We start from the raw sequence: 21,941 nt of genomic DNA on the forward strand, positions 1-21,941 counted from the left end.
CCCACACTTTGGGAAGCCAAGGCAGGAGGATTGCTCGAGCCCAGAAGTTCAAAACCAGCCTGGACAACACAGTCAGAACCCATCACTAAAAAAAAAAAATAACTTAAAAAAAAAATTCAGTGGGGTCCAGTGGCTCACACCTGTAATCCCAGAGCTCCAGGAGGCCAAGGTCGGAGGATTGCCTGAGGCCAGTAGTTTGAGACCAGCCTAGGCAACATATCAAGCCATGTCTCTACAAAAAAGAAAAATTAGCCAGGCATGGTGGTATACACCTGTAGTCCTAGCCACTCAGGAAGCTGAGGCAGGAGGATCACTTGAGCCCAGGAGTTTTATGCTGCAGTGAGTCAAGATCACATTACTACACTCTAGCCTGGGTGACAGCGTGAGACCCCATCTCAAAAAAAAAAAAAAAAAAAAAAATTCCATCTAACAAGTGCCAAAGGCATCACTAGGTCAGGAGAGTGTGAGCTGAGGGCAGAGAGACCTGAGTTCAAGGTGTGACGCCTTGCTGTCCTAGGTCTGTGATCTTTTGGCATTCGCTTAAATTTTCTGAGCTTTGGTTTCCTAATCTATGAATACGGAGTTTTCCTTGGGGTGTTACTGAGCACATCAGGATCAAGTGAGGACTCCCAACGATGGTTCAGTAGGTGGCACGATGCCTGCACACTCAACAGCAGCTGCTCCTTCCCTCCCAGCCCCACCATCATCTCAGAGTCATCTCCGACAGGCAGGCAGTCACACTCCCAGGCCTGGTGCTGGGTGCACTTTCTCCTCTCCCTGCACTTGGCTGGCTCAAATAGTGAATTAAGAAACTGCATCAACATTTAATCATGAAAGCAAAAAGTTTATTCATGTTTGAAACTACATGTAACTACCACGAGGAAGACTTTTTCAATCCAGGGTGTAATCCAGTTAGAAAGGAACACGAAACGTTTTTAATACATTAGAATCACCGCCACAAATTATTTTCATGACTCAATCAGTTTCAGAATCGCATACAATACAAAAAGAGAAAGGAGAGGGGGCCCCATTACACAGGGTGAAATATACAGTACTGAATACTGAAATCTGAATGCATCACAATTAGTCGCTGCTTTTTTTTTTTTTTTTTTGCATGGATTAGTAGTAAGATGAAGAACATTCAAAATGTTTCTCAGTATTTACAACAGTTTTACTGATCCTGTGTTGAATTAAGACCCAATGTTTCCACTCTCGGTTTTTTAAAAGTTGCAAATGCAACCCTGATTTTTCTTTTAAAAGATTACAATGTACATTACATTTTATGAAGGGAAACAAAGAGTTAATTACAAGATGCAAAAAGATAAGAAAGAGACAAACTACAGCGTGAGTATTGTTCAGAGGTAGTAAGTGAGCACTCTAAGCTACAGAACATGTTGAAATTCTATTGGTTTGTATGAGTTCGCATGAGGTAATAAAGCTGTGTTTTGATTGGTGGGATGTATAAATACTCTTTTGCTACACTATATACAACACTCCAGAGAGCAGGGCCTTTTGCGGATGCCCAGAGGACGTAGCAAACCTTGACAAGTCTATGCAGCACCCAGTGCACACCGTAAAACCCCAGACGGATCGATCTCGTTTTCACCTCTATCAGCAGCAAGTATCTTCGTCTCTCAGAACAATTTGGATCCATAATTTTATTACCGAGCAGACTCTGGGCACTGGTGCTTTCAGAGAGAGAAACGATGCTACCAGTCTCTGATCTAATTATAACATAAGAGATCTGAACACAAACGTGACGAGGAAGATTCTTAAACACAACCATCATTAACAGGGATAGCCAAACAGCTCTTTATTCCAACTCCATTAGTGATATGAAAGTAAGACAATCCAAGTCAGTAATGGAAATATGCAAGAAGTTCAATTTAGGTGAGGTGAATTTTTGCATCTGCTTTAACGATTGAGGTTTAGTGTATATTGTACTTTTTACCCTTAAGGCCAAGTAATTGGCAACTGTGAAACCATTAATGTAAAATATTGGTAATAAATTATGATAAAATAGCTACAGGACTGTCAACAATGTTAAATCTTGGCCTAATTGGATAAAGTGCTTTTTTTTATTTTTTAACATTGTGTGTTTTTAAGTATAAATACAAATGATTATGATTCCTTAAAAAACAGATTTACCAAGTTCTCTAATAAGACAAGGTTTTACAGTAAAGCTGTAGATGGTGGGCTACAAAAACGCTTTCCTTTTCCTCCTATTGCTCTGAATGCACTTATCAAGGCATGTCAGCTCAGGGAAAAGTGTGGCCAGAGATTAGTTAGAGGTATCCGAGTGCACACTTCCTGGGCCTTCTGTAGGAGAAGTCACAGAAGATGGAGTTGTTGCGTCCTGCCAGCCTCCATTAGCCTGAAAGGAGAAATACAGTTCAACGGGTGCACGTCTACATATTAATTCTACTCCCCAATTTAAAACACCCAGATGACAACATGAGAGCAGAGATGCATTAGCAAAATGTATTTTCTAAACCCACTGTGGCAGGAGTTGGCAGCATGTGTTAAAGTGGGATTAAATGCATGTAAAACAAATCCATCCCATCAAGTAAAGACTTGGCAATAAATCAACATGCCGAAGAAGGGCTTCAGCGAGGCCCATGCTGGCACCAAGCTTGGCCTTTGATCTGCTGGTAAAACTACAGTGTCTCAAAAAGAATCTCTTAAGAAGGGAGCAGTGGAGAAGCTCAATGCAATGCCTCAGCAAAAGCCTGGGCTCCATGAAGTCTAAACTTCACCCCGGCTTAATCATCATTTCCACAGAGAAGCAGTTGCCCACCCTTTTTCCATACACGCCTGATAGCCAGCTACTGTAACCCTTAGAAAGTGAAGGCCAGAATTTCCTTCCAAATAGGATCTTCCAGAATGAAAATGCATGAGCCGCGGAGCAGCACACACTGTTAAAATCTGTATTCCAATTATCTGTGGCCGAGGCTGCTATTTGGGATGTTGCTCCTGCCTTCCACATGCTGCTGGCCCTTCCTGCCTCAGACCCGCAGCAGCAATAACTGTACTCAGAAACAAATTTGCCTTATGTCTTGGCCTATAGTGGCAATTGCTGAAATCAATGTCTGATCAGATTTCTGCTGTGGCAGACAGCTTGTCGCTACATATTTTTATGTCAGTCAAGAAGAGGGAGGTGCCAGCCTCGTGAGTTGGGGAACACTGAGTGGAAGTGACGGGGCAGGCCTTTCTGGAGAGGAGGCGAGGGTGAGCTGGCTCCCAGTGCCTGCAGCACCAACCACCCTCTGCCTGCATGCTGCCCCCAGACCCGGAATCCCACACCAATGTCAGGGTGGATCATAAGGTGCCTCCTGCCTCCCTCACATCTACCTGCAATTTCCTCTGTAAGTCCATCCAAAATGTCCTCTTTCAGGCCTGGGCTGCCAGGCTGCTGAGAACTCTGTCTAGATTCCCTGCCCAGCCCGGATATAGCTCCTAGATGAGCATGTGGCAGCCATTGTTTCTTCTCCCGTGATTACAGTTCCTGGAGAACTCCCTGTCTTCTGATTCACTGCAGAGTTCAGCAGGCAAAGCACCTTTTCTACCTCCATGACCCACGGAAAGGGAGGGAAAAACCTAACAACCCCACAGAGATGACCAGAGCCTAACGGAAGAGGATTTTCCAGGCTTGGGGCATACCAAATTCAGGTTAAGAACAACAAAAGGAAACAATATTAGAAAAAAAAAAAAAAAAAAGCTATGGTGGTATTGTTCTAAAGCCTCTGTTGTGCCAGGTTGGCTAATGACATGCCCGTGTGTGTTCGGTGGACTCTCAGAAATCCTCTTCTCTATCTAAAAGGTAAGCTGTTTCCCCCCTCAGGTATGAAAATCTACTCAGGAAAAGAAAAACTCTCACACAGATACAAGTCTAAAGATATTCCATCTGAAGTAAACATCATTCCTCTTTTATCCAAATTTATAAACAACAAATGTACAATATTTTTACCCAGCGTGGCAGCTGGAGGAGAGGTTGTCAGCAAGCATTCTTTTTTTTTCCAAATAAATTAATCCTTACTCTGGTGGTTTGAGATTATGCACTGTATTATACAACAGTGCCTTATCAAGCCTCATCAGTGAAGATGGAATTCATGTCTGTAAAATGCTGCAGGCAATCACAGTTTCATATTTTATCATGTTGATAAGGATATCGCACATTCTCTGAAGCATTTCAAAACACTTAAATGAAAAAGGAGAAATGCAACTAAAAGGCTTTTTATATGGTTTGTTGTGGGTTATTATGAGTTATTTATAAGCCCAAAAAGAAAGATTTGACATTTCAAATGTAAAAGATTTGAGTATTTAATGGTCCTTTTTTCCCTTTACAATTGAACATCCTCAATCACTTTTTAAATCATTAATATTTACTCTCATAGCAAGCCAAGGCCCTAAAAAGGGAGAATTTTGCCCATTTTCTTCCTGAGTCTACTACCGTGAGTTGGGCAGTTAATTTCCTTCCTAAGTGTAGAACCCCAGACTCCATCCACCACCCCCCGCAGCACCGCCACGATGACCTGCCTCCCTGCCTCCTTCCCCTTTTCCAGAGCTGTGTGTTTTGCCATTTTCCATCCATGTCAGTGGAGGGAAAGGTAAAGTTGTAGTGAAGTAGTTACAGAAGTTAAAATCATTTCCTCCATAATTAAAGTTGTCAAATATGTTTTGCATCCCACATTGACAATACAGCAAGATGCTTTTAATAACAGAATTATTTGTTTAGCTTGGTTTGTTGGTCTGCCTGGGAGTCTCCAAACTTACCACCTTCATCTGAGTTCTGCTTCGGAATTTTTCCTGCTGCTGATTCTAAGATAAATGACCTGTTTTCTACCGTCTCCCTGGAACACAGCACTGATGGTAGGAAATGGCATCTTAATGGGCTGATGCTTAAGTCCCTGCTGATGACAGGACACCAGCCACTTCTGGGCATCTATGACGACTTCTAAGGGTATCCAGCTGGCATTAAGCATTTAGGTTCTTAAAATAAAAGTGCAGCAAAGATGCTGCCTTCCCTACCTGCCAATAAGATGAGAAGCCAGGTCAAATGGCTATTAATTTCTTTATTAGTCACTGTTTACCTGACACTGTGCTCCTACAGCTGGCTCCCCAGAGTACTCACATTTAAATTATGTGGACTGTACAGTGAATTTCCTCCAAGGCCATCACTGTAGCCTCCCGTCTGATTGATAACATGACGGAGGGTATCCACCTAGGTGAGAGAAAACAAAATTCATCATCCCAAATCTATTAAAACGTCATCACTTACAAAAGGAAATAATTTGAATTATGTGTGCCACAAGGGTTTAACATCTTCAATGAAAGACAAATTTATCAATCAAATGTGACTGGCAGAATTTCAACCATTCTTTGCATATTTAAACTCACAAATCTTTGTTTTTCATGCCAGCCAAACAATAACATCTTCATGGCAATGCAACTTTCCATCTACAGCAACCAAATGGATGTGGCTGTGGGTGAAAACCTACTTAAATTGTGTATATGGAATTATCTCAACTCTCTCTCTCTCTCACTTTCTCTGTGTCTCATACACACACATCTAAATGTATAAAAACTATATGAGTAGTTCTGTTCTCAATTAAGAGGACAAGAAAAGAGTAGAAATTATAGAGTTATAATTTAAGAACTCAGATTTTGTACTCTGACTTAAGAAATGAAACAGCAACATGTTCTTAAACCATATACACACTGGAACACTCAATTTTTCTGTTCTATTTTGTGACAAAAGTAAGATGCACCCAACCCCTCTCCATGAGCTCAAGCCAGAGCCGAATGCATTCACAAAGTTTATCAGGTTTGAATCATCACAAGTCACTGTTCGCTTGACTTCTCATTAAATTAAATGGTGGGGCAGACGGGTCCCGTTTGGAAGCACCCAGCACAGGTTCTGCATGGATGTGTAGACCACTTCCATAGGGTCAGAGGAAGGAGTTTTGAGCCCAAACCCTACCCTGCTAGAAAGGCCCCTCTGGGGCATCTCTCCTACCTGTGATTGCACATTGGCTCCGACTTGGGACCCTTGGTAAGAATCCCCATTCAGACTCTGCATGTTCATGAACATGTCCCCAGAATTTGGGAGGTTAAAAGAACCAGAAGAACCTGGAAAGGAAAGAGTTAAGTAGCTGAATAACAGAGAGCTACACACATAATCCTCAAAGACCTAGAGGCAGGGAGAGGAGAAAAAGTACAGAAGGGAAAGGCTGTGCGCAACATAAAGCATTTCCAGATCTAAGAGGACGGAGAGTAACTCCAGAGAGTTGGGTCCTGTGAGTCACTCTACATCTAGAAGTCCCATCAATGGGGAAGCCCAAACTTAAAAAACAAAACCAAAAATGAAGAGACAAATCAAAATAAATTAAAAAGAAAAAATAAACCAAAACACCCAGCAGCTGGCCTGGACCCTTCCCCTTGTTTCCACTGATCTGCAGGATTTAGTCAAGACACGAGCCTGTCAACAAGGCTGTCACGGTGGACAGCCACCCAGAGAAGAGACTTTTCCAGGAACTCTTTCTTAGCTATGCATATACCTCCCTCTCCTTTCACCTGTTTTTATGTGCCATTAAAAAGAACTGGGGGGCGAGGAGACAAGACAAAACAAACAAAAAATCCCCTATTTTCTGAACTTCTAAAGATCTATTTAAGAGACCTTCTCAGAAAAGTCCCTGGAATTGCTACTCAAGTCCATCTGTTTGGACTAGCTGCACATCTTTCATTGTTATTCAAGTTCCCCGAAACTTTAAAGTATTTCTAACCCCCTCACAAATGTCACATAAAATGCAGCCAAAATGTGCCGGACAAGGATCCAAGAATCTTGCATGCGTGTATTAAGCACCATAACCCTCACAGCTAGCCACCTGCTGAGCATGCCGTCAGTCCTGCTCAGACAATGTTGCCGAAAGGCAGAGGAAGGACAGAGGCGCTGGGCAGAAAGCACCGCTGCACTTCCCTCCAGCATTCCAGCTTCCTCATGCACAGCAACTGCTGCATTTCCCACTTCTGCTATTTCACTCTCCACAGACCACTACTGACCCTAAAGTGATAACTGGAAAGATAGCTAAAATAGTCATGAGTGAGAGCACTCTGCCTAATTGCTGAACTGAAAGCCACCACTAAGTGTAAAAGTTCCATCATCTACTAGTGAGTGGCATTCACTGTGAAGAGTGGGTTTACAGGCTCTGGCCTTCCACTCATTCACCCATCTCAAGAACAAGCCTACATTTGAATATAAATCTTCCTTTTTAAGTCCACTCTGTCCTCAGTATGGCTCTTGTTTCCTGGCCTGTGGGACAGGGCATTGTGGCATAAGGCTGCCTGGGCCAGCTGGGGAGCAAGCCCCCAGTACGCACCGGAATTTGGTGTGGTGGGCGAATTGGTCTGGTTGTTCTGCACAGCTGCTGCTACTGCGTGTGCAGCTGTCACGGCCGTCTTTGCAGCATAGAGGTTGGCTTCTTCCTGAAACTTGCCGATATTCTTCTTGTACCTGATTCGTTTGTTGCCAAACCAATTGGATACCTACAAATTACAGGGACATGGAGGTGAAGGGGAAGAGAGGAAGAAATAATGAAAATCCAATAATACCTGTCGGACACCAACGCAATACCACACAATTCCTAGCCTGCAACCTCGCATCCTATGGATCATGCATTATGGTTTTAGGGGTTATTTTCTCTTTTGGCAAAATTCTCACATTCTTTTGGAATAACACCGCTTTCTTAGAGTTGGCCACACTAATATCAAAATGGCAGGGAGCACTGCTCATAAAAGACATCCAACTGCTATATACCGATTAGTATATAAATAGTCAGGCCCCCAAAATCAGGCTGAAAAGCTGAAGGAAATATTTGCTAAGTTAGGTAACTAATAAGAAATACTTGAACATGAACAACTTATTCTTCTTTTTTGGGTCTAGAATAATTTTGGCAGCTGTATAGTAGAATCATGTTTGGTCTGCTGAAAAGAGTAACATCAATTAATAATGGATGAAAAAACCCTTTGTCTTCTGCCTTAGCAAACACTGCATGTCTGCCAAGATGGCTGCTCAAGCTCTGCCAGTTAACATGTGGGAAGGTCACAACTTGAAAACTCAAGTAATTCCAATCAGGTCAAATGCAAACACGGAGGAGCAACTCTAATGTCATCAGGTAGAAGATATTTATTTCTTTTGCAAACTTCTTATGATGTCAGCTGGTGCAAATGGAAGAGATTTCTACAAAGGATCTTGGCAATAGGCAGATTTCATCACATTTCAAGGAGAGCAGAACTCAGCCCCAGAATCATGGCTCACAGTTACAATGTGTTCAGGCACCTGTAATTGAGCTATATAAAGAAGCTAAAAGCCACACAGCAATTTATAAGAAAGTATACCCACTCGCTATATAAAAGGATCTAACCTCTCTTTTATTAAAGTAACAGTTTAAAAATACTTTTCAATAATTTCTTAATAATCTGTCAAAGGGGCATATTGCTGTGATATCAGGCTGGGTGGGATCATTGTTCTACACTGAAGGTATTCTTCTTCTTTCTTTTTTTTTTTTTTGAGATGGAGTCTCGCTCTGTTGCCCAGGCTGGAGTGCAGTGGCACCATCTCGGCTCACTGCAAGCTCCGCCTCCCGGGTTCATGCCATTCTCCTGCCTCAGTCTCCCAAGTAGCTGGGACTACAGGCGCCCACCACCAAGCCCAGCTAATTTTTTGTATTTTTAGTAGAGATGGGGTTTCACCACGTTAGCCAGGATGGTCTCAATCTCCTGACCTCATGATCCACCCGCCTTGGCCTCCCAAAGTGCTGGGATTACAGGAGTGAGCCACCACGCCCAGCCCCTGAAGGTATTATTCCTAACAGCTATTCATAGGGGCCCTGAAGAGACATAAGGAGTAGTATGTAGTTTGAAGCCTTCCAACCCAATTTACACTGTGGGCACCCCTTTTGACCATTTCTGCCAAGTCTTTAATTGCTTTGGAAATAGAATTCTCATTCTTCAGCCTATGGCACTCATCCTTCTGGAAGGAGCAGAGAGCCCTGGCAAGGGAGCCACGTGAGGAAGACAACATTGGCCTTGCTGCTGACCATATGCTGTCCACCCTGGGGGTCATGGGGTGCACACATATGCACATACACACATGCAGGCATACTTGCCGAGGACCTATGCAGCAACCATGAACGCAGGTTCGTCAGACAGAAACAAGCCAAGCCCATCAGGAAGTAAATGTGCTACAGATCAGCACTTCCTAGCTGTTTCTGTTCCACCATCTTTTTTTCCCCCTAGAAGACTGTATGTATCCCTTCTTTTCTTCATATCAAATAGAGTGGCTCTAATACCTATCATTTGGTGAATGACCATTATGCAGAGCACCTTGCATACATTTTCTCATTTTAATGTGAACAATTTCAAGGGCTAGGTGGTAGAGGGGAGTAGTTATACTGGCATGACACCAGTCCCAAATCCAATGGCCTTGTCTCTCTGACTAGTTTGACCTCTCAACAGTGTCTGATACTTGTAATTAACACCCCTCTTGCCTAGAGCAGGCTCTTACATGGTGTATGTGACATTATTCTCCTTCCTCCAACATCTGCTCTTTCCTGATATGAGAGACAGAGAGAGAGACAAGTTTTCTCCAGGACTCAGCTCTTGACCCTCTTCTCTCTTGCACCTAGAGCAACCTTATCCATATTCAAAATTTCAATTATCCTCTCTGTGTGGATGACTCCCAGATTTCCATCTCTTATCCATATCATCTATGAATTTAGTGAGTTCTCGTTTTTAAAGAGATTTCCCTATGTATTGTTCTGCCACAACCTCCAACTCAATAGGTCTAAGAGGAAGTCGGGTGTCCTCTAAGCCTGTGCCACCTCCTCCATATTTTCTTTGTGGTCCTGATCTCTCCATCTCCAGAGATGTGGTACTCACTACCTCACAAAATCCCTGCCTCCATTGGTGGATAGTCCTAATGGGTATATAGTTCTCTTTATTCTGAACTACAATCTGGTTCCCTTTCCTTTCCACACATTGGTCCTACTTCCAACATCTAGACTGTCACAACATTAGGCCTTCAAGCTCAGCCCCAAGGTTCCTCTTCATCCTATTATTAGCCTTCTTGGCTCTCCCTTCCTGAGCCCCATAGGCTCACAGCAGGTGTGCATTATAACTGCATAGGATGTGGCAATAGGAGGAAGTTAGGAGAGTATATAAGCGAGGAAGCCATGAGGGCCTGAGCCAGGCAGAGTAGTAGTAGGAGTGGAGAGGGTACATATTATGGAGGAGGAACAGACAGAATCTGGCCACTGACTAGCTCTGGAGGTCAGTGGAGAGGGACAAGTCAGAGACGATGCAGGTGTGGTGCCCAGGCCTTGAGCAGGATGGAGACAGATACTCGGGAGGAATTTCTGCACCAAGACAAATCAGCTTCAGTGACCATTAGAATCCATACCAGAATTATGTGATTCTAAAAGTTCTAAATCAAGATTGGAAAAGGACTACAAAGGTATGGGTTCTGATTATGCTTGTTAAAGCATGTTCTCTTTGACCTTACCTCATGTTTCCCAACGCATGCTCTCAGCTCAGGAGACAGACCTAGAGCTGGCTTGCAAAACGCTCCTTTAATACATAATTATCACTCTAGCTTTTCTGACTAAGACTGTCAGGCCTCAGAAAGAGTTAAATATTGAACATATCTATAGTGCAAAGGAGGATAGTCTTGGTTGAGAGGGAATCTGGCATTTCTTAAGCATAATTAATGAAAATTCCCCAACTCTGAATTTAGCAACAAAGGCCCATCTTAGAATTCTCTTCTTCCAAACAATTCTCTGTTGGATTCAGTACTTTGTAGTTAATATTACCTTGACAATCAGAGAAGCTATAATACATTAATGAAACCTAGCCTGGAAAATCAGATTACAGCTTTATTAACAGTTTCATAATTGAGGAATCTCTGTACCATCGAAGGTCTCATCTCTAGATATGTAAGAATCCTCTGTTTATGCATACCTCTGGACCAATCAAACAACAGTCATCACTAATAAAGGTTTATTTAATTCTCACAGTAAAATTTTAATATCACCAGCAGCCTGGGGAAGCTTTAGCAAGTGGATTTGCTTGACATCAGATCGTTTTTATTCTGCTAGTCCCAATACTTCTTAATCTTTAATATCAAGGCAATTAAAATTAATGGCCACTCATCCGAAGCTACTGTGGGCACTGTTTCCTTGACATCAATTGTTTGATGGGATTACCTAGAGGTTAAACTAACAAGCAAGGTTTAATTGGAAGCAATGAAAGAAGCAGTGATCATACGTTATGTTTAACCTGCATAACCACATCTAAATGAATATCTAAAAATGTTAAACTATTTCTCAAATTAAAATATGCACGTCACATTCTGATATTACAGATTTGGGTATTGCAGCAATCAGCTATTAAGACCACACTGCTGCAACTGAGATGGGGTAATTAATGTATCAACCGACACCTAAATTCAGGATTTTTTTTCACCTTTTAAAAACAGATGGATATAATTAGTTGCAAAAGAAGCCCTAAGCTCGCCCAGTAGGAAGCCTCCAAGGCTGCAGGTCATGTGGCCCCTCCTGCACAGTGCTCCCAGTGGGGCCAGGCTGTATGCATGGTGCATGACGGCGAGCAGAGCTTGCTCCATCTCTGAACTGGAATGGTCTGTACAGTGGTCCCAGAATAGAGACGCAGGAAGGAAATTGGTGAAGGGAAAGGGACTACACTGTCTTGTGCTTCTCTGTTGAGCCGCATATCAAGGATTCATGACTCTGGATTGTGCCCAAGGCAAAGGGCCATGGAAGAATTTTAAGATCAATTAAAAATGAGAATAAAAGCACAAGTACTCTCCCTCTTCTACTGATGTTCATTGTTATCAGCCCCCAGACTGAGCCTCTGGTAATTAGGGGAACGAGTAGTGCACATTATGCAGGCCGCTGATTTTCTGGAACTTTTCTGCAAGGCCAAGGAGCAGCCAAAAAGGGCTCTGGTCTCTCCCATATACTACAACCATGTATTTCCCCCCCCCCCCCCACGCAATTCAGCTATAGGTTGCCAATTGCTTTTAAAAGTAAAAATGCTTTCCACATAATACAATATCTAGATTCACCTTTTATATAGCTTTTTTACCTTCTTCAAAAAGTTTTTACTTATTATCTCATTTAGAACCTCTGATTTGGAGGGAGTTGAGTCAGATGTGGGAAGTATCACATAATGGTTACGTGCTTTCGACTCAGAATCCAGTTTCAAATTCACACTCTGCTATTTACTAAGCTGAGTGACTTTGGACAGATTGTTTTAGTTATTTTAGTGTTTCCTTTCCTATAAAATGAGAATAACAATATAAATCTTAGTATCTTCCTCACAGAATTGTTGGGTGCGTTAATGGCTTTGGCACATACTATTTACCTGGTAACTATTAGCTATTACTATCACTCATGTTTTATCAAGGAAGAAACGAGAGATCCAGCACACAGACAAGTTGCCCAAAGTGGGATGCAAAGTGGGATGGATCTAGAATTCAGCCCCAGGACTTCCCATCAGCTTTTTCTTTTTTAAATAACCAACTGCGAAATGCTTACCAAGCATCTGCTATGGTCAATACTGTACCAGGTGCTGTGGGGAGATGAAAAAATAAGCACATGGCCCCTCCTGCCTGGACTTTACAATCTGGTTATAAAAGCAATGCTATCCACTCAAAATAATTAGCAAAACCTGCAGGGCGGTGATGATCTCAGGTTGAACCGTATAGTGCAGACAGGGATTTGGAGGAAGAGACATCCCAGCAGGTCTGAGAAATCAGAGGCGGCTTGTGAGGCAAGGTCAAACCTGAACGGGACCTCCGTTTCAATCCAGTTCAATTCCAGAGTACTTTTATTGAAACTCCACAATTCAGAAGCAGAAAACTCCAATAGCTCGTGTGGCCACAAACAAGCCAAAAATGCAAGCCTGCCTCCCTCTCCCTGGACCACTCTGAGATCCCAGAAACTTTTGTTCTCTTACGTAACTTAACTTCCTTTTCCCTTCTTAACCTCTAAACCCCATTTTTATAGTGACAGAGGGAAGAGAAACCCATTCTACAGAAAAAGGAGAGGAAAAATCAAGAAGTGTTTCTACAAGAGGTAGCATCTGAGAGAACTTTTCTGTCGGGGAAGGAGCAGGCCGTGAGATGGGGAAGGCATTGGTACCTGGGGAGGAGCAGGAGCAAAGCACCTGAAGGGCTGGCAGGTTCTGGCTGAGGAAAAGGAAGGGGGAGAAGCACTGGGCAAGGGAAAGCCTGAAGAGGGGCTCGCAGGTTCTCCCCAGGTGTTACTGCTGAGTGCAGGGGACAGAGCTGAAACGGAGCCCGAGATCTGTAGCAGTGGAGTTCAGAAAGGGTTCCAGTGAGGCTGACCTCCCACCCATGTGCCTGTCCAGGGTCAGTGGTCTGCACATTTTTGCTGTGCAAAATTCCCCCTAAATTAATTTTGAAAAATCATGGACCTTCTCACACATTTTTCCTTCCTTGCACATTTTCTAAGTTGGCATCTACAATTTTTCATAAGTCTACATAGTTGTAAACAGTGTTATTCCAGTATATCATAAATGTTGACATCTTAAAATAAAACTGTAACACTGTTCTTTAAAATGTATCCAACCAAATATAAATAACACAGCAATTTGATACCCATTATCCATTTAAAAAATACATAGGCCAGGCGTAGTGGCTCACCCCTGTAATCCCAGCACTTTGGGAGGCCAAGGCGGGCAGATCATGAGGTCAGGAGATCAAGACCATCCTGGCCAATATGATGAAACCCTGTCTCTACTAAAAAACAAAAAATTAGCCAGGCATGGTGGTGCACGCCTGTAGTCCCAGCTACTCAGGAGGCTGAGGCAGGAGAATCGCTTGAACTCAGGAGGCAGAGACCGCAGTGAGCCAAGATCACGCCACTGCACTCTAGCCTGTCAACAGACGGAGACTGTGTCTGTCTCAAAACAAAAAAACAAAACAAACCTGCTCTTCAAGTCTAAAATTTTATGTTCTTTTTGTTCTTGAAAGTTTATTTCTAGTTCATTTCTCTCCCATATTATCCTAATGCAATATACTTTTATGCTCTACAAAAGGAATATATGGAAATTGAAAATTTGAAATTGTTTTTATTTCCTGTAATTATAAGGCTCTACATGTTTAATATTTCCTTCTGGACTAAACTATCATTATAGTTAGTCTAAAACTAACCAAAGCAATACAAAGACTTATTTTGATAAATAAAAATATACTTATTTTGACCATCAAATGCAGGTTTCATCGTGCACACATTTCGTACTTGGGAGTGGGGTGACGGTACAGTGCCGATTAAAGGAGGTTTGGTTACCACCAGTATTTCATAACGTCTCTTGTTGGGCACCCAGGAGGGTCTCATACTTCAGGGCAATGAACCAGGTGGAAGTATCCCTTTCTTTCATAAAGTAAGAAAAGGGCAGGTAGGAAAGGGCAGGAAGGGAAAAGAAAACCAACACAATGCTTCCATCAGAGCCACTTTCTGGGGCAGGTGGATTTTAGGAAGGAGTACACATATATATAAGGAAAGCTGGCCAGTGAAAACCTTGAAACCATGCATACCTGAGTCCTCTTTGGAAAACCTTCAGCTACTCTGTGGAGTATGCGTCCCACCCCCAAGTTTGCAGAGTGCTGCCTTAAGTGATCAGGCTAACTCTGGTTACATTCTAACTTCTCTATGTGAGCATAGCATGGGAACCCCTCATACTGGGTGTGCCTAAAGACTTTTTCTGGGCTCAAAACAGGGCTCATTCGGGTAACCACTTCCATGTCACAATGACCTTTTGTAGCTACACAGACAACAAATCTGTCAATTATAGGATCTTTTAAGTTCAGATTAAAGAAATAAACTTAAGGGGGGTAGATACAGTTTACTTTTTATTTAGCATAACCTTTCTGGAGTGTAAGCCAGCAAATATTAACACACCCTTTGCCCAGATTACTAAAACTTATCTTGAGAAAATACTTACAGATAAATGTACAAAGATATCCACTACAGCCCTATCTTTTTTTTTTTTTTTTTGAGGCAGGGTCTCACTCTGTTGCCCAGGCTGAAGTGCAGTGGCATAATAATGGCTCACTGCAGCCTCAACCTCCCAGGCTCAAGAGATCCTCCCACCTCAGCCACTGGTGGCTGAGGTGGGAGGATCTCTTGAGCCTGGGAGGTTGAGGGCTGGAGGCTGAGGTGGGAGGATCTCTTGAGCCTGGGAGGTTGAGGCTGCAGTGAGCCATCATTACAGCCAGCCAATTTTTATATGTTTTGTAGAAACAGGGTTTTGCTATATTGCCCAGGGTAGTCTTGAACTCCTGAGCTCAAGTGATCCACCTACCTCCCAAAGTGCTGGCCCCTCAGTCCTACTGCCCCACTATGCCTGACCCCTTAGTCCTACTTATTAATAGAAAGAGAGAGAAAGAGAGAGAGAGAGAGAGATTAAATTTATAGCACATTTGTATAATGGAATATGATCATTTATTAAAAGATCATGTTGACGGGAAATATTTATTGACAAATCAAGGGGAAAATATTCATTATATATTATAAAAAAGGAAGAAAGGGCATTTTTTTCTTTTTATACACCATGAGCCTTTGTTTTATTATTTTAGTAAAAATACTCAAACACTGACATACATAGATGTAGGTATATACACAAGCACAGGAAAAAAGTACTAACATGACTATCATGTACAGTGGGGTTTAGAAGTAATTTCTGGTTTTGTGTTTCTTGTGTTTTCAGGTATCATCCAAATTGTTTTCAGATCAGCAAGTATTAGGATTTTTCAAATTCGAAAAATATACTTTTTAATGAATAAATTAAAAAAAAACAACAACAGAAAAAGCACTGGAAAGTCACTTAACAATCTTTATGAGTTTAAGTGCCAGGTCTTGTGCTGGGACCCAGAGCTATATGAGTGACCAATCCCATTACTGTACTCTATCTGAAGGGCATGGTTGACAGGTTTGAGAATGCTTAAAATAATTAAAATCAAACACTTTGTAAATCTCAAGCCACTGAAATTTCCCAAGTGGCTTTGCATTTAAGAAAAATTCCATGTTCAAAATAAAAAGCTAAACCATCTATAATGTCTCCACAGTCACTGAAAGCCAATTTATTAATTAGCTTTAATTGTATCTTATGTTTCAAATTCTGTTACTACATTTATTGATCATGTTAATAACAGCATTAAATAAAAGAGAAAAATTATTACTTAAAGGCAGCCTCTAAGAGGCAGAAGTGCAGAACTTTGTAGTTCATCCTTGACGTTGCTTCCGTGAATAAACTGCGTCAGGGAGAGGATCTGCACTTGTTTGGAAAGAAGCAGCTGACACTAAAACATCATTATTGAAATTAACAAACTGAAAATTTATGAAGCACAAATCTTAGAAAAATTTGCCATTGTGTTTCCCCATGTTTACTTGTGATGCATACTTTATGTACTGTGCCTAATTAAATATAACAGATTATGAAATGTTGAAATGCTAAGTCATGTATAATGGAACATGGTAGCACATTTACATGGTAAACAATTTTACCTCTAACAAAGAGTTTCTCCCTAATCAATGTTTTCATCCCCATTATGTGATTCAATTTGAAGTGAGGGATGGAAGCCAGATACTGTTCAATTTTTAAAGTTAATGGTGTTAATAAATTCTAAATTTCACACCAGTCCTCTCCCTCCAGAAGGTACAGGTTTGATACAGTTTCTATAAGGACAGAAAGGCTGGGCACTCTGGATACACACACTGTGTGCATTCCTCTAAGAACTCTGAGGACAGCTGGATAAATGGGTTTGAGAGCCAAATGGACCTGTGTGTAAATCTCAGCTCTGCAATTTCCTGCCTATGTTACCTTAGAAAAGTCTTGCCATCTAAGGTTCTCCTTTCCTGGTCTACAAGGTGGAATAATGATACCTCCTCTTCATGGGGCTGTTGTGAACATTAAATGAGATGGCATGTTGAATACATAGGACTGTGCCAGGGATGTACCAGGCACTCAGTAAATGTTAGTTTTCCCTTTTCTTAAAACAAATCAGCAATAACAAAACCCTCTGAAGGCCAACGGCATACACGCCATGCTTACTTCCTGCAGTGCCTAAGGTCAGGACCCCTTTTCCCAGGAGCTTCAAGTTCTGGGCAAGCTGGCCCTGCCCCCAGTGCTGGTGAGACACTGGTAAGAGGGAACAGGCAGCAGCAAGAAGGGAAAAGGAGGTGAACTCCTACATACCTGAACAGAATAAAATTCCTACCACAGAAGACCAAGAGCTCCCATCTGCCACACTCCTGCTGGGCTATTGCTCTGCACAAGTACCTAACAGCACTACCTGTATCCCTTCTCATCCGTGTCCCAACTCAGCAGGACAATGCACTGGACCTGGAATTTGCAGGAAACCTGAATTCCAATGCCACTTGTGCCTGTTTTCAAACAGTGGCCATTTGCAAAGAGCTCATTATGAGCCAGCTCTGTATTAGGAATTTTGCATGTATTATCTCATTTAACTGTTACAAAGACCCAATTTTACTGAAGCAAAAACTGAAGTCAAAAAGTTTATGTAACTCACCTAAAGTTACAAAGCCCGTTTCATTATGTCTTGCCTGATAAAACTTGTTTTCTCTTAATACTTAGTACAATTTTTAAAAATTATTCTTTACTCAATTTCATTTCTTTTTCACTGTATTAAATGGTGAGGTCTACAAACTTATATTCTACCTTTTCAGTGCAAAATATTTCAGCTCCTTCATGGTTAAAATGTGGGCTAGCCCAAGAATCCACACATTTTTTTTCTCTTCTAAGAAAACAAGTTGCAAATGTGGCCAGGTGCGGTGGCTCATGCCTGTAATCCTAACACATTGGGAAGCCAAAGTGGGTGGATCACCTGAGGTTAGGAGTTTGAGACCAGCCTGGTCAACATGGTGAAACTCCGTCTCCACTAAAAATACAAAAATTAGCCAGGCATGGTGGTGCACGCCTGTAGTCCCAGCTACTCAGGAGGCTGAGGCAGGAGAACTGTGGGAGAACCCGGGAGGTGGAGGTTGCAGTGAGCCAAAATCAAGCCATTGCACACCAGCCTGGGCAACACAGCGAGACTCTGTCTCAAAAAAAAAAAAAAAAAAAAGAGAGCGAGAGAGAGAGAAAAGAAAAGAAGTTGCAAATTTATCACAACTGACTTGAAAACCAACTTTTGGAAAATATCCCACTTTTAATGGGAGAACCGAACAAATAGAAATTCAGTTTCCATAGCATTTGAAATAATTTAAAACAGATTCCCTTGTCAAGTACAGTATTTTTTAAATTTGAGGCTGTGAAAAATTTTATTGCCATAATGTGCTGACACTCTTACAGTTCAGCTTTGCCCTTTCTCCTCTGCATGATAGACTGATAACTGCTCGTGACATTCACAAAGAGGCTCATCTGCAAAAGTGTATAAAACATCAGCCTTGTGGCCACAGTACATAGAAAATGGATGACACTGTTCAACTCCCTAAAACATGTGCTGAGGGGTGCCTCTAAATTACCACAGACAACATTTACAGTTAAGAGGTTTTTTTTCTTTAAAATTATTTTTCTTATTAGAAAAAAAATGTGGTAGGTATACAACTTAGTAGTTTTCCTTCCTAGGCTCTATGGAAAGCCTCTGACAGATTTTGAAACACTGACATCACAACTGTGGAACTGCCTCCCATCAGCTACGCTGAAAGGTGAAGCCATCTCCCAGGCAACACAGCAGCATCCCAGAATGAATGCACAGAGCACTCCAAATAACGATGGGCCAGACTTTTTGTTCTGACAAGTTTCAGGTAAATCTTATCTCTGTAAATAAAAACATCAACATGCATTCAGTGTCCTATGAAAAGAAATCCTACAGTCACACCTCTTGTTTAAGGGAAACGCTTATTTATTCAAACACCATTCCTCACCACATACCCACTGCAGTTTTCTTTTCTTTTCAAAAATCCAGAAAAATTTCATTTAATTGTTAAAGCGGGTATACCTATCCTCAAAAAGCATAGTAAGCTTTCAATATATATAATTAATTCTCATCAAAAATGAATCTCATGCATTTCTGGAGTAAAGAATACAAAATATATATATATGGTAGGTCCATCAGAGACTAAGAACAGACACACCCTCATGCCCCGCCCTGGATCTCACCTTCAGGGAGCCTGTGAATACTTAGCACGCTAGTTTGCCGGATGTCAGAACCTTTGTTCCCTCTTTCTTTTGGATCCTTTATAAGACTCTGTATGCCCAGCAAGAAAATGTAGGTTGAATGGATGACAACTGGCATTTAATGAACGTTCATGAGACGCCAGGCCCTGTACTAGACACTCTTCATACATTATTTCATCAACCCCTGAATCCCCTGAGCAAATTATCGTTATTCTCATTTTATAGATAAAAAATGACTCATTAAATAATTTGCTTAAGGTCACACTGTTACTAAATAGTGCTGGAGCAGGGTCTGAGTGACTTCTCCGCCTTCCTACACAGAACGTACGGTCATCTGAAGTTAAAATACCAGTTTATCAAAATACATGATATGAAAGGACAGCACTGGATGGGTGCGGTGGCTCATGCCTATAATTCCAGCACTTTGAGAGGCCGAGGCAGGAAGATGGTTTGAGCTTAGGAGTTTGAGACTAGCCTGGGAAATATGGTGAAACTCCATCTCTACAAAAAATACAAAAATTAGCCAGGCATGGTGGCTCATGCCTGTAGTCCTAGCTACTTGGGAGGCTGAGTTGGGAGGATCACTTGAGCCCAGGAGGTGGAGGTTGAACTGAATTTTCAGTCTTTTGCTATTATAAAGACTGGAGCAAGAAAAATTGTACATAGATAATGTGTTTGTAGATTAAATTAGAAATGGACCTACTGTGTATGCGTGTGCATATATATATACACACACACACGGATATACATGCACATATATACAGATATGTACAGTATATACATACATACACACACCACATACACATTCATGTATATATAATATATATTTAAAGCTATAAATTTCTTTCTAAACATGGCTTTAGCTGTACCCCATGAGTTTTGGTATGTTATCTTTTCATTGTCATTCAGTTATTTTCTAATTTCCATTGTGATTTCTTCATTAACCCAAGGGTTATATTGCTTAATTTCTAAACATATGGAATTTTATTTGGTTATCTGTTATTTTCTAGTTATCTGTGATTTCTAGTTTAATTCCACTGTAGTCAGAAAACATAGTCTGTTTTAAACTGTTTAAAATTTATTGAGAGGTACTTTGTCCCAGAATATAGTCAACTTTCAAAATGTTCTATAAGTGCTTAAAATTAGAATGTATATTCTGCAGTTGTTGGATGTAGTGTTTCTATATATGTCCATTAGGTCAAGTCTGCTAATTGTTAAAACCTTCTATATCTGTGCTACTCCAAAGTGTAGTTCCAGAACCATCAGCATCAGCATAATCTGGGAGCTGTAAATTGCCAGCCCCACTACATACACTTTGAATCAGAACCTCTGGGAATGGGGCCCAGAAATCTATATTCTAAAAGCTCTCCAGATCATTCTTATTTATGTATGCTAAAGTTTAAGAAGCACTGTTTTATGTCCTTACTGACTTATATGTATGTGTCTGCTTGTTCAGTTACAGAAAAGTGTGAAAATCTCCTATAGTGATTTTGAATTTGCCTATTTTTCTTTAAAATTGTATAAGTTTTGCTTTATGTTTTTTGAGCTTCCTTGAAGTGCTCTTTATCTGATATTATTAGATCAACACAAACTTTCTTTTGGCTATTGTGCACATTTACATTTTTTCATACTGCTATACTTTCTATGTCCTTATATTTTAAATATGTCTTTTAGAGAACACATAATTAAGTTTCATTTTTAAATCCTGACTCTATTACTTAGAGTATTAAATTCATTTACTTTAATGTGATTACTGACATATTTAGGTATAAGCCTATCATCTTACTAACTACTTCCTATTTACTTCCTATTTGTCCCACTTACTATGCATTTTTTCTTTTTCCCTTGCCATCTTTTAGACTGCTTATTTTAAAAAAAGTATTCTATGTCTCGGTCTCTCTTTATTAATTTGAAAGCTATATATTCTTTTACTTTTTTTTATGACTACCCTGGAGATTTACACTTTCTCGACTATTCAAGTCCAACATTAATTGGTACTTTTTCACTAATTGGTATTTTTGCCATCTTTTCCAGAAAACGTAAGAGTCTTGGAACAGTTACTCTCCTTTCATAACTTACAAGGCATTATTGTTGTATATTTTAAGTCTATACATACCGTAAGCAAAATAAGACATTATCTTTACTTTAAACAGTACTACTCACTTAGATTTACATACATATTTATCCTTTTCTTTGCTTTTCTACTCCTTCCTGTATCTCCTACCCTGTATCTGTAATCTTTTTATTTCTGTCTGCAGAACACATTTTTTGTATTTCCTTTAGAGAGAAAATGAGAAAAATTATTACAGTTTTTGACTGAAAATGTCTTTATTTCACCTCCACTATCAAAGGACATTTTTGGCAGGTACAGAATTCTAGGCTGACATTTAATCTGACTCATCTCTTTAAAGGTATCACTCTACTGTATTATGTCTTTATTGTTTCAGTTAAGAAATCAGTGGTCATTCAATTGTTGTTTTATTAAAGGCAAACTTACTTTTCCCACTGGCTGCTTTTGTTTCAACCATGTTTAGTGTGGATTCCTATTTATTTATTGTTTGGGGACTGGTGTTGTTCACAAGTCTAGGTCTTGGAATTTGCTATGGGTTTTGGAAAGTTTTCAGTCATTACATTGAAAATATTGCTTCTGACCCATTCTCACATTTGCTTCTGGGGCTCAATCACATGTATATTAGACTTTC

General features: G+C 40.8%; 1 protein-coding gene across 6 annotated transcripts in view; it reads right to left on the minus strand.

Moving 5' to 3' along the window:
- Positions 1 to 823: 823 nt before the first annotated feature.
- The window catches only part of PBX3 (PBX homeobox 3), a 225,995-nt gene continuing 204,877 nt past the window's right edge, over positions 824 to 21,941 (minus strand). For 4 of the 6 annotated variants that reach the window (XM_005582204.4, XM_074016539.1, XM_074016538.1 and 1 more), the window contains 4 exons: positions 7,377 to 7,542; positions 6,017 to 6,129; positions 5,132 to 5,221; positions 824 to 2,374 (listed from right to left, as the gene is read on the minus strand). In XM_005582204.4, the coding sequence (XP_005582261.1) occupies positions 2,282 to 2,374; positions 5,132 to 5,221; positions 6,017 to 6,129; positions 7,377 to 7,542 (462 nt within the window). In that variant the 3' untranslated portion in view covers positions 824 to 2,281. The remainder of the gene's footprint in view (positions 2,375 to 5,131; positions 5,222 to 6,016; positions 6,130 to 7,376; positions 7,543 to 21,941) is intronic. The other 2 variants (XM_005582207.5, XM_074016540.1) reach the window with 1 other exon arrangement.

Source organism: Macaca fascicularis, chromosome 15, assembly GCF_037993035.2.
Source record: "Macaca fascicularis isolate 582-1 chromosome 15, T2T-MFA8v1.1".
NCBI lineage: Eukaryota > Metazoa > Chordata > Mammalia > Primates > Cercopithecidae > Macaca > Macaca fascicularis.